General features: G+C 45.5%; 1 protein-coding gene across 1 annotated transcript in view; it reads left to right on the top strand.

Annotated features, from left to right (window-relative positions):
- The first annotated feature begins 1,663 nt into the window (after positions 1 to 1,663).
- LOC126273245 (pro-resilin-like) overlaps positions 1,664 to 17,499 on the top strand; it is a 114,968-nt gene continuing 99,132 nt past the window's right edge. Inside the window, exon 1 of the mRNA XM_049976789.1 lies at positions 1,664 to 1,797. Coding sequence (XP_049832746.1) covers positions 1,783 to 1,797 — 15 coding nt within the window. The 5' untranslated portion in view covers positions 1,664 to 1,782. The remainder of the gene's footprint in view (positions 1,798 to 17,499) is intronic.

Raw genomic sequence — 17,499 nt, 5'->3', positions numbered from 1 at the left:
GCCTATCGCGATTGCGGTTCATCGTATCGCGGCATTGCTGCTCGCTTTGGTCGAGATACTATGACTGTTGTCAGAATATGGAATTGGTGGGTTCAGGAGGGTAATACGGAGAGCCGTGCTGGATCCCAACGGCATCTTATCACTAGCAGTCGAGGTGACAGGCATCTTATTCACATGGCTGTAACGGATCGTGCAGCGACGTCTCGATCCCTGAGTCCACAGATGGGGACGTTTGCAAGACAACAGCCATCACTGCACGAATAGTTCGACGATGTTTGCAGCAGCATGGACTATCAGCTCGGAGGTCGTGGCTGCGGTTACGCTTGACGCTGCATCACAGGCAGGAGCGCCTGCGATGGGTGCACGAATGGCAAAACGTCATTTTTTCGGATGAATCCAGGTTCTGTTCACAGCATCATTATGATCGCATCCGTGTTTGGTGACATCGCGGTGAACGCACATTATTAGCGTGTATTCGTCTTCGCCATACTGGCGCATCACCAGGCGTGATGGTATGGGGTGCCATTGGTTACACGTCTCGGTCACCTCTTGTTGGCATTGACGGAATTTCAAACAGTGGACGTTACATTTCAGATGTGTTACGACCCGTAGCTCTACCCTTCATTCGATCCCTACATTTCAGCAGGATAATGCACGACCGCATGTTGCAGGTTCAAATGGCTCTGAGCACTATGGGACTTAACATCTGTGGTCATCAGTCCCCTAGAACTTAGAACTACTTAAACCTAACTAATCTAAGGACATCACACACATCCATGCCCGAGGCAGGATTCGAACCTGCGACAGTAGCAGTTCCGCAGTTCCGGACTGAGCGCCTAGAACCGCTAGACCACCGCGGCCGGCTTTGCAGGTCCTGTACGGGTATTTCTGGATACAGAAAATGTTCGGAAGCTGCCCTGGCCAGCACATTCTCAAGATCTCTCACCAACTGAAAACTTCTGGTCAATGGTGGCCGAGCAACTGTCTCGTCACACTACGCCAGTCCCTACTCTTCATGAACTGTGGTATCGTGATGAAGGTGCATGGGAAGCTGCACTTGCACACGCCATCCAAGCTCTCTTTGACTCAATGCCCAGGCGTATCAAGGCCGTTATTACGGCCAGAGGTTGTTGTTCTGGGTACTGATTTCTCAGGATCTATGCACCCAAATTGCGTGAAAATGTAATCACATGTCAGTTCTAATATAATATATTTGTCCAATGAATTCCCGTTTATCATCTGCATTTATTCTTCTTGTAGCAAGTCTAATGGCCAGTAGTGTACAAATAAAAAATTACAATCTGTAAATGATCCTTCAGCAACCGAAATACCAACACGAAAAACTAAAACGCTACGGACCTATGCACCACCCTATAATGTTTCCAGGAGATATGCACGGGAATGGAAATGCCGAGAGATAAGTAAGATGCAATGCGAGCCGTCGTCACGGCCTTGAAAGTGTGCCGCACACGGTTAGTATGTAAGTGGGCCACGCATCACGCAGGTGCGTGGCCGACAGTAGCGCTGGATCATCCCCGTGGAGGCTGCTTCGCTCGGGCGGCGGAGTAGGGAGAAGAAATCGACACATTGTGAAAACTGGACCCGGCCGGCTGGCTGGTGTCTGGGGGGGAAGGCTGAGCCACGCGCGCGCCCGTCTCTTAACTGGCCCATCAGACCGGCCGACGGCACAGTACCTCTCCGGCAACGACGCTCGCCGCTGCTACCGCCTCTGTACCGGCGCCACATCGCTCCATCCGGAACACAGACACCTTCCGCAGCAACATGACGTCCGTGCAGGTACGCGCCCGCGGCGGAGAAAGTCGGACTATTCTACCCTGTTCTCTTCTGTCTTCTCGCTTTCTACTGCGCGTACTCCGTCCCTCAGGCGATATTTTGTTTGGTCAAATATTTGGTCCGCAGCTCGTGGTCGTGCGGTAGCGTTCTCGCTTCCCGCGCCCGGGTTTCCGGGTTCGATTCCCGGCGGGGTCAGGGATTTTCTCTGCCTCGTGATGACTGGGTGTTGGGTGCTGTAATTAGGTTAGTTAGGTTTAAGTAGTTCTAAGTTCTAGGGGACTGATGACCATAGATGTTAAGTCCTGTAGTGCTCAGAGCCATTTGAACCACCAAATATTTGAGCGAAGCGAAAACAAGACTCTCTAGAAATTATACAATGGATTTTTGTACGACCTTTTTCATAGCCAAACGAAGAGTAGGAAGTGAACAAGTGGGGTATCAGATTCACGAGCATGAGGACTAGTTTTGCAAATAACGCTTTAATTGCTTCAAAGTAAACCATTAATTATAAACTATAATTAGTGTTTTGAGGCGAAATTAGACAGTGTATTTCAGTCCGGATTTTCATAACAAAAAGTAGTGGGACATGAGCAAATGGAGTATCAAATTGACCAGCAGGAAGCCATATTCTGCAACGATAGTTTTAATTGTTTGAAAGTGATCACAGTAATCAAGGAAAACTTTATTCGTGGTTTGAAGGGAAACTAAAATATTTCACGAACAGCTGTGTGAATGAAGTGTCAAAATGTTGTGTTGGCTGAAGAGCCAACACCGTGTTACTAGTTTCGGCCGACATGCACGCGTTTCAGCTCACGCAGGCTGGCGTGAGGAGGGAAGAACTATACTGACGTGAGGTCTGGAACATTCAGAAAGCGGACATAATTAATTTGATACTTAACTTTAATCCATTAATGATGAACGTCGCTCTTGACGGTACATGATTCACAATATTGTCTGTTCAGAATTCATACTAATTACTGAATATGGCGCCTTGCTAGGTCGTAGCAAATGACGTAGCTGAAGGCTATGCTAAACTATCGTCACTGCAAATGAGAACGTATGTAGTCAGTGAACCATCGCTAGCAAAGTCGTCTGTACAACTGGGGCGAGTGCTAGGAAGTCTCTCTAGACCTGCCGTGTGGCGACGCTCGGTCTGCAATCACTGATAGTGGCGACACGCGGGTCCGACGTATACTAACGGATCGCTGATTTAAAGGCTACCACCTAGCAAGTGTGGTGTCTGGAAGTGACACAAAAAATATCAAATCTCAGTATTAATTGAAACTTCTCTGCTTTGTCTTAATAATAGTACAATAAAACTCCGTGCAGAGAGGCCTCGGCACGCCCAACGATACTGACCGACCGCCGTGTCATCCTCAGCGTATACACGTCACTGGATGCGGGCGTGGATTGTGGAGGGAGGTGTGGTCAGCACACCGCTGCCCCGGCCGTTGTCAGTTCTTGTGACCGGAGCCACTACTTCTCAGTCAAGTGGCTCCTCAATTGGCATTACAAAGACTGAGAGCACCCCGCTTGCCAACAGCTCACGGCACGCCGGACAATCACCCGTCCCAGTATTAGCCAAGCCCGACAGAGCTTCGGTGATCTGACGAGAACCGGTGTTACCACTAAGGCAAGACCGTTGGCAACATTAGAATACCGATCTATATTATATATAACATGCACAGTGTGTCCCAGTCCCGTTAGGATTATTGCTATAAAAAACAAGTCATTCATAATGTTTACAAAATTCACTATTTTCATTAAAAAAATAGTCTTCCTCCGAATCAACACACAGCTGAAATCCTGTTAAAGGTGTCTTAAAACAGATACTGTAGTCCTTTTTGTGGAGTTGCATTTGACCGGCCGGGGTGGACGAGCCGTTCTAGGCGCTACAGACTGGAACCACGCGACCATTACGGTCGCAGGTCTGAATCCTGCCTCGGGCATGGATGTGTGTGATGTCCTATGGTTACTTAGGTTTAAGTGGTTCTTGTAGGGGACTGATGACCTCAGAAGTTAAGTCCCATGGTGCTCAGAGCCATTTTTGAGTTGCATTTAGACTGCGCTACAGTTTTCATGGCTGTCCTTAACTGCGTCATAATGTTGCCCTTTAATTGTCGGCTTCAATTTGGGGAACAACCAGACGTCGGTGGGGTCAATTCCGGCGAATATGGTGGGTTATCCCGGACTGTGGTCCGTTTTCAGTCCAAAGGCTCGTTCACAGTCGTCGCTTTGTGAGCTGAGCTCTCGTCATGGAGGAGCAACCAGGATCTGCCTCGAGGTATTCGGATCGAACTGCAGGAATTCTCGCCCACAAATGCTGGACGACTCAAAAAACTTGATTATGCCTCACTGCCCCCACTGTCACTTTGCGACGAGTTTCAGGCACGTATACTGTTACATTTGCGTCCAGGATGTCTGCTGCTTTGACTTTCCACACAGCTGTTTCCGAATCATGAAGAATCGAAACTCCACAACTCGCCACGAAATAGCTTTTAAGCTTGGAATATGAGACAAGTGGTCCTAACGGTACTTGAACACACTGTGTATTTCGTGCTTTCTTAGAAAAACTTGAAAAAAATATGGAAAAAATGTCAAAAGTTTTGTGAAATGATTTAATTAAAAGTGAATAGTGAAGTACATCAGAAAAATATCTTACACGCCTTCGAATGATGCTCGAAATCATTCATAGCGAAGGAGGTGCCGATTGACAATTTGAAGTTCGTTGTTTAAATTACTATCTTGGAATTTTAAACATTACTTGCGGGTATTTCTTTGGAAGAATTTCACTCAGTGGTCTTCTTACGTCAGTAATGTATGAGTACCTCGGCTGCTGTACACGACTTCGATAAACATTCAAGAGTTCGTGAACTGTTTTTCTAACCTATCTTATTTCTTACTTCATTACACTAAACATCTGACCAGTTTTTTTCGATTTTTTTTAATTTCTCTGTGTAGTGTTCTACTGCTTTTATATAACACACAAAGTTGTTAAAATCTTCATGAACTTCTTGTAATGGTGGTCCACAGCCTCTATAGATTCTTTGTTTATAGTATCCATTTCAACCATAATAAAAATAATATCAGTTAGGTTCCCTACAAGTTTAAAAAAATTTTAATTGCGCTCAGTTTGATCAGGCCGAAAACTGCTGCTGCTACGCTGCTGCATTCCCTTAGTTTGTCGAACTTACGAGCACGTCTTTTCTCACTCAGTTACTGACAGTATGTAGTCATGAACCAGTTTAGGCGAATTGTAGCGGAGTAAGTTAGTTTCTATATCAAGAAACACTTTTCCGTTCGGCTCCTGCCTACTTTTAACTTACCACACACTTCTCATTTAATGCACAGCCGCTCACTCCGTAATTTTTAAAATGTTTAGCAAACTAGACATCAAATTTATGGGAACATAAACGTGTTTTGAATTCACTCTGTGCTACAAACATTGTATTGTGCAACAAATGTAAAATGCAAACTTTCACGGTCGGAAATGTCACAATTAGTAAAATATTACGGGCTATTGCGCTGTGGTCGAATGGATTTCACATTAGAACCCATATGCGAACGTCATTTCCAATGGGGATCGAGCTTCTTTGAATGTCCGAGCCAGGGTGCGAATCGGACATTCAAAAAAACTACAATCCCCCTTTAAAATGTCCTCCGCAGATTGGGAAGGGAAGTTGGGTACTAAAGTGGAATCCATTCGACACGGCATATTAACCCGGAACAATTTATTAATCGTGATTGGAATAAATCTATTACAGCGTGTCCGTTATTTCTTCTGATGCGGAACGACAGCCTCTGTTTATTGTTGTGCAACGCTTAAAATGGAGCATTCCACATGCACACAACTGAAAAACATGTTATATATCTGTTTAGTGCTGTGGAAGTAAGTGGATCTGAAGTATTATACGACGTCATCCAGAACAAAACACAACTGAGGCTTGAATGGAAATTTGGACACAAGAGGGAGGCGTATTAGGATAGTCCGTGCATTGTCCCAAGGTTCTTAACAGTCATCGTTGGCTATGGCGTTTGGTTCTCTTCACCAAAGATATTAGCAGCTCCAGCATTTGCCTGACACATGAATAGCAGCTTACTTCGAATAAGGAGAAAAACGTAAGTTAAAACAGATTAGTACGAAAAATAATCCTCTAATATTCGATTGCAATATCAGTGGTGTGCTGCTTGACACACTCATGTCGATTAAATGTCTACCCTAAACGTTGCAAAGCGGCACGAAATGGAACCGGCACCCAAGGTCGTTTGTAGGGGAGGCGACTGCTCAACTTGGGAGAATTCATGTCTCTAGTGGAGGCCGCGTGCGGATCACTTGTACAGCCCATTTCTCAGCACTGCTTGTGTATTTGAGAATCACAGTAGGTCAAATTAAAGCAAGACATGGAAGCAATTCAGAGGCGTTCTGCTATACGTGTTGCCGAAGTTCGAGCAACATGCTGGTATACCAGAAGTACACTGAGAACTAGGATAAGAATCCCTGTTGAGCAAGTTTAGAGAACTAACATTTGCGACACTGTGCAGAATCAGCCAACTGCCACCAACATCACGTGAAGGCTATTTGAGAGAAATCAGGGCTCGTATTGTATTAGATAGTCGTTTATCCATCGCTCCATTTGCGAAGTATGTGCGAAGATGGGAAACATTACGCTCCTCATTCCTTCTTTCCCCATCCCCCAAACTCTTTTACCACAACCATTGGATTAGAACCTGTTTTAATTTAAATGAAACGGTATGGTTTCAAAGACGTTTTCAAGTGTCCCGTAGCACATGGCCCTCCTCCATCCAAATCCCCATTCACTCCTCACCCCACTTGGTATTCCCCCTAAACGCAAACGTTATCGCAGACGCTCTTGAAGTGTAATGGATCAGCACCGCAGCATCGAGTGAAACGCTGGTTCGAATCCCAGCCTTGGTACAAATTTTCATTCATCGCATGTTAGAGGCTTAACAAAGGTCGCTTGAACTGTATAGTTTCATCTGATTAAAGCACCTATGCTTGGGTTTCAGACGGGACGTCCCGTTCCATTCGATGCTGAGGTGCTATTCCAGTGGAGCTGGAGAGTCGCTGCAGCGCTGTTCGAGTCTAGGGGAGATTCCAGTTGGGCTGGGGCGTCAATCTTAATATAGACTGAGGAGGGATGCAGTTATGTAATGACACTGTGCCACAGTGGCATAGTGGTTAATACATCTGCCCAGTGAACAAGAGAACTGGGTTCGAATCCCGGCTTGTGTACGAAGTTTCATTCGTCGCTCACTTTTAATTTGTTTCTGGAACGATGTATGCAAAACATAATGTATGTATGTATGTATATATGTACACTACTGACCATTAAAATTGCTACAGCAAGTATAAATGCAGATGATAAACGGGCAGTCAATGGACAAATATATTAATTATACTAGAACGGACATGTTATTACATTTTCACGCAGTTTGTGTGCATACGTCCTGAGAAATCAGCAACCACTCTGGCCGTAATAACGGCCTTGATACGCCTGGGCATTGTGTTAAACAGAGCTTGGATGGCGTGTACAGTTACAGCTGCCCATACTGCTTCAACACGATACCACAGTTCATCAAGAGTAGTGACTGGCGTATTGTGACGAGCCAGTTGCTCGGCCACCATTGACCAGACGTTTTCAATTGGTGAGAGATCTTGCGAATGTGCTGGCCAGGGCAGCAGTCCAACATTTTCTGTATCCAGAAGGGACCGTACATGTCCTGCAACATGCGCTCGTGCATTATCCTGCTGAAATGTAGGGTTTCGCAGGGATCAAATGAAGGGTAGAGCCACGGGTCGTAACACATCTGAAATGTAACGTCCGCTGTTCAAAGTGACGTCAATGCGAACAAGAGGTGACCGATATGAGTAACCAATGGCACCCCATACCATCAGGCCGGGTGATACGCCAGTATGGCGAAGACGAATACACGTTTCCAATGTGCGTTCACCGTGATGTCGCCAAACACGGATGCGAACATCGTGATGCTGCAAACAGAACCTGGATTCATCCGAAAATATGACGTTTTACCATTCGTGCACCGAGGTTTGTCGTTGAGTCCACCATTGCAGCCGCTCCTGTCTGTGATGCAGAGTCAAGGGTAACCGCAGCCATGGTCTCCGAGCTGATTGTCCATGCTGCTGCAAACGTCGTCCAACTGTTCGTGCAGATGCTTGTCGTCTTGCAAAGGTCCCCATCTGTTGACTCAGGGATCGAGACGTGGCTGCTCTATCCGTTACAGCCATGCGGATAAGATGCCTGTCATCTCGACTGCTAGTGACACGAGGCCGTTTGGATCCAGCATGGCGTTCCGTATTACCTCCGTGAACCCACCGATTCCATATTCTGCTAAGTCATTGGATCTCGACCAACGCGAGCAGCAATGTCGCGATACGATAAACCACAATCGTGATAGGCTACAATCCGACATTTATCAGAGTCGGAAACGTGATGGCACGCATTTCTCCTCCTTACACGAGGCATCGCAACAACGTTTCACCAGGCACTGTTTGTGTATGAGAAATTGGTTGGAAACGTTTCTTGTGTCAGCACGTTATATGTGAGGCCACCGGTGCCAGTCTTGTGTGAAAGCTCTGAAAAGCTAATCATTTGCACATCACAGCATCTTCTTCCTGTCGGTTAAATTTCGCGTCTGTAGCACGTCGTCTTCGTGGTGTAGCAATTTTAATGGCCAGTAGTGTATGCGATACCGTGCTGTTGTCAAGATAGGCAGCAGTTTATTTCGGTGTAAGAAAACGTAATTTGCACATATCGGGGAAAATCTTTACAACCAGTTTAAAAAAAAAGCAAAAAAACAAAAAAGCTGATATTTAGTAGTTACTGTGCGTTAACTCAAACAAGAGTTAATTCTGTTGTGCGTTCGAATACTAAACTAAAATTTTTAGTAACGACAAGCAATGTAACTGGTCAGAGATGAAATACATAATCAACTCTCGTTAGAGTTGTATTCAGTTCATTTTGTCTGACTCTTACCAAACGCCATTAGTAAAAGAGAGAGGTTGCGCAGAAAATATTTGCGATTTTCACTACGGTTTGTTTAGTTAGGATGAGAGGCGTCACTGTGTACTCAGCAAACTATAACAAGATACGAAATGGACTGCTCCCGGAATTCCAGCTCGTTACTTTCACTGCTCCCTGTTGTGACCACGCGAAGCGTTTGCTGCAAGCGCGGCGTTCCTACATTCTGAGTTTCGGCTGTTATTCGAAGAGTAAGGTTCTCTCTGAATCACTGACTTTCTTGTAACGTCTGCAGTTGTGCTGCAACTGCAAGACTCTCCAAAAAAAGGGAACATGTAACACGGTGCCCTGCACAGATATCGTTATTCATTCCCGTGGCTTTTTATGACAGGGAAGTTGCTCCAATTCTCCTTCGAGTGGAGTAACAAACTGTGCTATGATTCACTCTCTAGGAAGACACATACGACATTCTCAGTTTTTGCAGACACAACCTTTTCTTAGCTCTTTTGCTTCACTTCTCTATGACGACGCTATCCATTTCACTCGAGAACCGAAAACATCGTTCTCGTCTTCCTCAGGAATTTCACGTTCACGGTATGTGTGTAAAATATCTTTTCTTTCGTTTGTTTCCTTGAACTTAAGGTACGAGTAGCACTATGTGAAAAGATACTCAGCGGAGATTGACGTTCGACATCATATTCAACGACAACGTTTACCTAGCTGTAATACACTAATTAGCCAACTTCAACTGTAAGCCCTGTATAAAGCGACATGCAACTTTTTTAAAAATTCTGTCAATGTGTTACAGTAATGGTATTGTAGTTGTGAATACATTCCGGTTCATAAAAGGTAGAAATTTCTTTAAACGGGCAAACCATTAAACAAACATTTCAAAAAGGTAAGAATTATGTGTAGAAATAGTGGGGCTATTCCGTCCACTCAAGAGGCTATCCCACCCAGTGTATTTCAGTGTTCAAATTACAAGAATTTATCACAAGTAAACATTTTTCGTCCTCTTGCACCCACACACACTTCGTGAAAATACGAGTATGTAGCACATTACTGGCAGTTTATCCAGACAAGCTGTCTGTAAGACTTGTTACTGCTTGTTTCACGTCTTCCTCGGACCATGAAGCACTTGGCCTTTTTTTCCCTTCGTACGTACGGACCATCTGAAAACAAACCAAGAAAATGTGATCTCTAGATTTCTGCAGCAAAGCAACAATTAAACTGATAATCTGACTGAGCGGAAATAGCCCCAACTGTACGGGGCAAAATAGCTCCATGTGCAGTCATTTCAAAAGACGTCGAAAATCAGACCTTTGTGGAAAAAGCTAGCAATATTTATCGCTGAAAACACTGCGTAATCTGTGTTCTTATACAAGTAACAGCGATAGTTTTAAATTTCACAGTATTGTGCATGGTCACCTTAATTTGTAGGTTGTATACCTTAACTATGCAATTGGTTTACCTCTAGAGTTTGTTCTTCTGTCCTGTCAATAATGCAAAAGAAAATGCTGTTAACTAGAACCACATGCGGCGACACAGAGGTACTGGCAAAACGACCTTGACTCGGTGCGGAACTAGCGCACTGCTGCATCACTTCTTATTTCCGGTGGATAAGCCTCGTGATCGGTACAGCTCTGCTGTACCCAATTAGTAGTTACAATGTATAATTTCGGAGACAGACGAATTGTACGTGAAATTTATTGAATCAATAGTCTGTCCCGTTAATTCTTCGGCCGTTAAGAATTGCTGAATCATTCACCACACATAAAAGGCGACGAACTAGAGGCCTGCATACTGAAAGGGGTACATCAGCGAAGTAAATTGTCACGAGTGTCGTTCAAGCTCTGTATTGAGGGAGCCAGTGGGGAATGTAGAGACGACATGAAATAAACAAAACTTCATGCACCGGAAACCACAATAACACGATATACTGCCGACGTAGCAGTCACTGAGGAAGACTGAGAGAAACAGCGAAAAACGTTAGCAAGAATGAACGGGATCTTGAAACAGAACTATAACATAAAGGGAACTGAGGGTATGGAACCACCAAAATATGCAGCCACTCAAGCTGGTGATATACCACTTACAGAACACTCATCAACCAGATGGATAGCATCATCAGTGACAAGTCTAGCTAAAGAGTTAAATGTTGCGTCCGCAGGAGCTCAGATTTAACATATTTCACCTTCTAGAGTGTGGACCAACACAGTTACAAGACTTTAAACCAGTCTGACATGGCAAAAGTTCATCCGCTACAAAGAGCTGAACTGCACATTCAAAGGTAGCTCGTTACAAGGAAAAGGCCCTGCCATTGTCTGTAGCGTGGTCTTGTATGGCTCGGAAACGCAAAGTATCGGTGTACGCGACAAGGGACGTCTGGAATGAAATACTTTGGTCAAGGAGGATGGAGAAGATCTCCTGGACAGCAAAGCTCATAAACGGAGAATGCTTAGGAGAATACGTGAAATTCCAACAGTTTGGCGTTCTCTATCGACACAACAGTTTTTTAGTTAATCTAACGGAGGGAATGATTCCAGGCAAAAGAGCACGGCCTCTGACTGCAGCTGCCAACTACACACATTGTTTCTGGTTACGGTACAGAGGGAAGGCGTTTCCTTTCAATCCTTCCAGCATACAGTCACGACGTTGTATTATTTTCTGTTCAAATATGTTCAAATGTGTATGAAATCTTATGGTACTTAACTGCTATGACAAACACACACACCCATGCCCGAGGGAGGACTCGAACCTCCGCCGGGACCAGCCGCACAGTCCATGACTGCAGCGCCCTAGACCGCTCGGCTAATCTCATGCTGCTATCTTCTGTCATTTACACATAATGTAATAAGTTTTTATAATGTTTTTATGATAAATAGTGTATCTAGTTTACCTTGATTTCTAGGACTTCTTTTCTTGTTGGAAGTCAAAAGAGAAGGTACTTCCGTTACGAAAGGACTCCTGTATATATATTCGCAGCTGCAGACATCCGTACTGGAACACTGTCATATACACTGATGCTCATAATTTAAGGATAATTGCAGAATGTGGTGCCACACAACGTGGCACTACACAAAACTGGCGCTAATAAAATAGGAACATAGACCTGTAAGTCCACAGTATTGGTGAGAAGTTGAGAAAACCGTCCCGACACACATGTGCTACAAAACGCCAGTGTTACCTGCGCATGTACACCAACATCAATATGGGATATGATCACCGTGCACATGTACACAGGTTGGTATACTCTGGATCGGGTGGTCAAGCAGCTGCTGTGGTATAACCTCCCATTGTTACACCAGTGCCCTGAAGTGTCCTATGGGTTTGAAGATGTGCAGCGGTACGTTGACCGAGAGCATCCCAGACGTGCTCGATGAGGTGTAGGTCTGGAGAACAGGCAGGCCACGTGTACTCCTCCACGTTGGAAGCTCGGTGGGGCCGTGCGTTATCAACCATCAGGAGGAAGGTGGGACCCACTGCACCCCTGAAAAGGCGGCCATACTGGTACAAAATGACGTCCGGACACACATGACCTGTTACAGTTCCTCTATCAAAGACATGCAGGGGTGAACGTGCACCAATCATAATCTCGCCCCACACCATCTAAGCACGACCTCCATACAGATCCCTTTCAACGACATTAAAAGGTTGGTATCTGAGTGCTGACTAACGTCAGATGAAAACCCGGTTAGAATCAGTGTTCAAACTATGCCTGGACTCGTCCGTGAACATAGCTTGGGACCACTATTCCAATGACCATGTACTGTGTTCTTGACACCAGGCTCTACGGGCTCTCCTGTGACCAGGGGTCAGTGGAATGCACCTTGCAGGTCTCCGAGCGAATAAACCGCGTCTGTTCAGTCGTCTATAGACTGTGTGTCTGGAGACAACTGTTCCAGTGGTTGCGATAAGATCCAGAGCAAGGCTACCTGCAATACTCCGTGGCTGTCTGTGGACACTGATGGTGATATATCGGTGTTCTTGTGGTGTTGTACACTGTGGAAGTCCCGTACTGTAGCGCCTGGACACGTTTCCTGTCTGCTGCAATCGTTGCCATAATATTGAGATTTCACTTTGTGGCACATGGAGGGCCCGTGCTACGACCTGCTGTGTTTGACCAGCCTCCAGTCACCCTAGTATTCCACCCCTCATAACGTCATCATCAATATGTGTTCTTTGAGCCATTTTCAACACAGAGTCACCATTAACAGATTTGAAAAGGTCTGCACACTTACTCGCTGCACCGTACTCTGACATGCACCAACACACCTCTGCGTATGTGGTCTGCTGCCAGCGCCACCGTGCGACCACCGCAGGTCAAATGCACCGCATGGTTATACCCCGTGGTGATTTAAACCCGCAAACCGCCCACCAGAGCGTTGTTTCACCATGTATCAGCATTATACTTAATTTATGAGCAAGAGTGTAGTTTTGAAAGCATACCGCCTCATGAAAATTGTAAACCGAATGTTCAAAAGAAGTTCTTCATAAGTTTTAGCGTGATTTGCATCCCAAATTTTCAGCCGTGGATCTCTGGTAACGTTATCAGACTCGGAAAAATCTTTACTCACAAAATGGAAGCTTTGCAACTCTGCATCTCATGTGCTCTAAGACAAGTAACCGACGCACCACGAAGGGATTATCCGAATTGGACAGAAATCGGTAGAGGTGGTATACATTTATAGGCGAACAAAAGGTGACTATTTCAGAAAAATTTGATGATTTACGCAAGAGAAAGAGCTTCAAAAATTGGGTAAGTCAATAACACGTTGATTCGCCTCCGGCTCTTGTGCAAGCAGTTATTCGGCTTCGCCTTGATTGAATTTTGGATGTCCTCCTGATGGATATCTTGCTAAATTATGTCCAATTGGCGCCTTAGATCGCCCAAATCTCAATCTGGTTGGAGGGCTCTGCCCAAAATGCTTCAAACGTTCTGAATTAAGGAGAAATTCGGCGAATTTGCTGTCCAAAGTAGGGTTTGGCGTGAAGATAAGCAGCAGAAACTCTCGCCCTGTTTGGGCAGGCAGTATCTTGCTGAAATGTAAGCACAGGGTGGCTTACCGTGGACAAAAGAAACGGGGAGTAGAATATCTTCGACGTACCGCTGTGCTGTAAGGGTATCGCGGCTGACAGACAAAGAGGTCCAGCTTTGAAACGAGTTGGCACCCCAGACAATCACTCCTTTTTGTCGGGCCGTATGGCGGGCGACGGTAAGGCTGGTACCCCACCGCTTTCCGGGAAGCCTTCAGACACGTCTTTGCTAATCATCGGGGCTCAACCCGAAGATTTGGGGAGCCATTTCTGTTCATAGCAAGATACCTTTGTTTGTCATCCGCGGCACTCTTACAGCAAACCGGTACGTCCACGACGCCCCGTTTTGTTGCCCTTCATGGCAAGCCATTCCGGGTTTACATTGCAGCAAGGTACTGCCCGCCCGCACACGGCGAGACGGTCTATTGCTTTTATTCGTGTTTGTTAAACAATACCATGGCCAGCAAGGTCGCCGCATCTCTTCCCAGTTGAGAACGTTCGGAGGGAGCATTAGGGGGAGGGGGGGGGGGGGGGTTGCAACCAGCTCGAGACTTTCACGATCTAACGCGCCAACTGGACATTATTTAGCACAACATCCCTCAGCAGGGCATCCAGCAATTCTACCAATCAATGCCAAGCCGAACAGCTGCTTCCATAAAGACCACATGTTTACCAACAAGTCATTGATTTTGTCAGCTTGTGAAACTCTTTCTCTTGAATAAATCATCCAATTTTTCTGAAATTGTAATCATTTGTTTTTCCGTAAATATACATCGTATCTACCGATTTCTGTCCCATTCGGAGAATTCCTTCGTGATGAGTCGTTTTATGTTCAAATGGATCAAATCGCTCTGACCACTATGGGACTTAACATCTGAGGTCATAAGTCCCCTAGACCTTAGAACTACCTAAACCTAACCAAGCCAAAGACATCACACTTATCCATGCCAGAGGCAGGATTCGAACCTGCGCAGTTCCAGACTGAAGCGCCAAGAACCAATCGGCCACAGCGGCCAGCTCGTTTTATCTCTTAGAGTGTATTTCTGAAGGACACGGATTAACATATGAAGCACATTTACTGCCTAACCAATAGCAGTGCGTGTAACGGACTTATCTTTATAGGCTAAGCTCGACCAGGTACATTGTATTTGGCTTTTCTTATACACTACTGGACATTAAAATTGCTACACCAAGAAGAAATGCAGATGATAAACCGGTATTCGTTGGACAAATATATTATACTACAACTGACATGTGATTACATTTTCACCCAATTTGGGTGCATAGATCCTGAGAAATCAGTACCCAGAACAACCACCTTGATATGACTGGGCACTGAGTCAAACACAACTTGGGTGGCGTATACAAGTACAGCTGCCCATGCAGCTTCAAGACAATACCATTGTTCATCAATAATAGTGACTGCCGTATTGTGACAAGCCCGTTGCTCGGCCACCATTGACCAGACGTTTTCAATTGGTGAGAGATCTGGAGAATGTGTTGGCCAGGGCAGCAGTCGAACATTTTTTGTATCCAGAAAGGCCCGTACGGGACCTGCAACATGCGGACGATCATTATCCTGCTGAAATGTAGGGTTTCGCAGGGATCGAATGAAGGGTAGAGCCACGGGTCGTAACACATCTGAAATGTAACGGCCACTGTTCAAAGTGCCGTCTATGCGAACAAGACGTGACCGATACGTGTAACCAATGACACCCCATACAGTCACGTCGAATGACACGCCAGTATGACGATGACTAATACATGCTTCCAATTTGTGTTAACCGCGATGTCGCCAAACACGGATGCGACCATCATGATGCTGTAATCAGAACCTGGATTCATCCGAAAAAATGACGTTTTGCCATTCGTGCACCGAGGTTCGTCGTTGAGTACACCATCGCAGGCGCTCCTGTCTGTGATGCGGTGTCAAGGGTAACCGCAGCCATGGTCTCCGAGCTGACAGTCCATACTGCTGCAAACGTCGTCGAACTGTTCGTGCAGATGCTTGTTGTCTTGCAAACGTCCCCATCTTTTGACTCAGGGATCTAGACGTGGCTGCACGATCCGTTACAGAAATGCGGATAACATGTCTGTCATCTCGACTGCTAGTGATACGAGGCAGTTTGGATCCAGCACGGCGTTCCGTATTACCCTCCTGAACCCACCGAATCCATATTCTCCTAACAGTCATTGGATCTCGACCAACGCGAGCAGCAATGTCGCGATACGATAAACCGCAATCGCGATAGGCTACAGTCCGAATTTTATCAAAGACGGAAACGTGATGGTACGCATTTCTCCTCCTTACACGAGGCATCACAACAACGTTTCACCAGGCAACGCCGGTCAACTGCTGTTTGTGTATGAGAAATCGGTTGGAAACTTCCTCATGTCAGCACGTTGTAGGTGTCGCCATCGGCGCCAACCTTGTGTGACTGCTCTGAAACGCTAATCATTTGCTGCATATAACAGCATCTTCTTCCTGTCGGTGAAATTTCGCGTCTGTAGCACGTCATCTTCGTGGTGTAGCTATTTTAATGGCCATCACGGTGCACGGCATAGCTGCGGCTACGCGTTTTTACTTCTGGCTGCAGGAAGGTGTCTTTACTAGTGCTCGGTGGTTCTCTACGGACCCTCGGTGGCTTAGCACGGGCTGTAAACGCGATTGCCGCCCGTGCCTACAAAAGCACACGAAAGGCCTGGTCTCTCAGACTCCGCAAACCGCAGTCCGTTGGGAAGCTATTTGTGTGCACAGAGACCCCCGCAACCGGCCACAGAGAGCGGAAATGGACACCTGAATTGACTCGCCTCAAGACACTATGTTAGCTTTAATTATAAACGTAGGCTTCTGCTGCCATTGTCACAGTCAATAAAATTTTCTGGCTCTGTGGCCGCATTATCAATATGTAAAGCTACCAACGTTTCGGTCACTGTTGCATGTGACTTTCCTCGAGGTGTTTTTGTTTACTGTAAAACTTGCAACAGTGACCTAAACGACGGTAGTTTTACATATTGACATTGCGGTCACAAACCCAGAAAAAATTTACTGTTAATTTGTAGCTTTATTCCTGAGCTAAAGAGCCACACACTTTCTTCCAACATACGAAGCATGTTCAGAAAATGAATGTACTAAATTTTATATTTTTTTAAATTACCGGATAGTGTTGACACACTTGTTTATTTTTTCCATATAATCGTCATCTCGCTGAATACATGTGGCGAGCCGTGGCATAAGCCTCTTTATGCACTCCTCGGAAAGGTCTTCCGCCAGCTCCTTCTCCCACTTTCTGCATCTGCTCATCGGTTGAAAACTTTATACCACTCATGTGTGTCTTCAGGGAGGTGAAAAGATGGCAATCCGAAGGTGCCTAGTCAGGGAAATACGAGGGTGGTTTAAAACATCCTAACCAAATGAGTCCAAGTGCCCCTCGGTCGCTAAGGCTGCCTAAGGACGGGCGTTATCGTACAGCAGGTACACTCCTCTCGCCAAAATTGCCCTCCTTTTGTTCTAAATGCTTCTTTTTAGTTTTTTTAGGGTCTCACGTACCGTTTTGCATTGGTGATCACCACCGGAGGAAGAAATTCAACTAAAACCATGAGTCCTAAAATGCCGAGGCCGTGATTTATTTTATTATTTGTTATTTTTTATTTATTTATTTATTTA

Source organism: Schistocerca gregaria, chromosome 5 (genome assembly GCF_023897955.1).
Source record: "Schistocerca gregaria isolate iqSchGreg1 chromosome 5, iqSchGreg1.2, whole genome shotgun sequence".
Lineage (NCBI taxonomy): Eukaryota > Metazoa > Arthropoda > Insecta > Orthoptera > Acrididae > Schistocerca > Schistocerca gregaria.
This window is presented reverse-complemented; position numbering and strand designations above follow the sequence as displayed.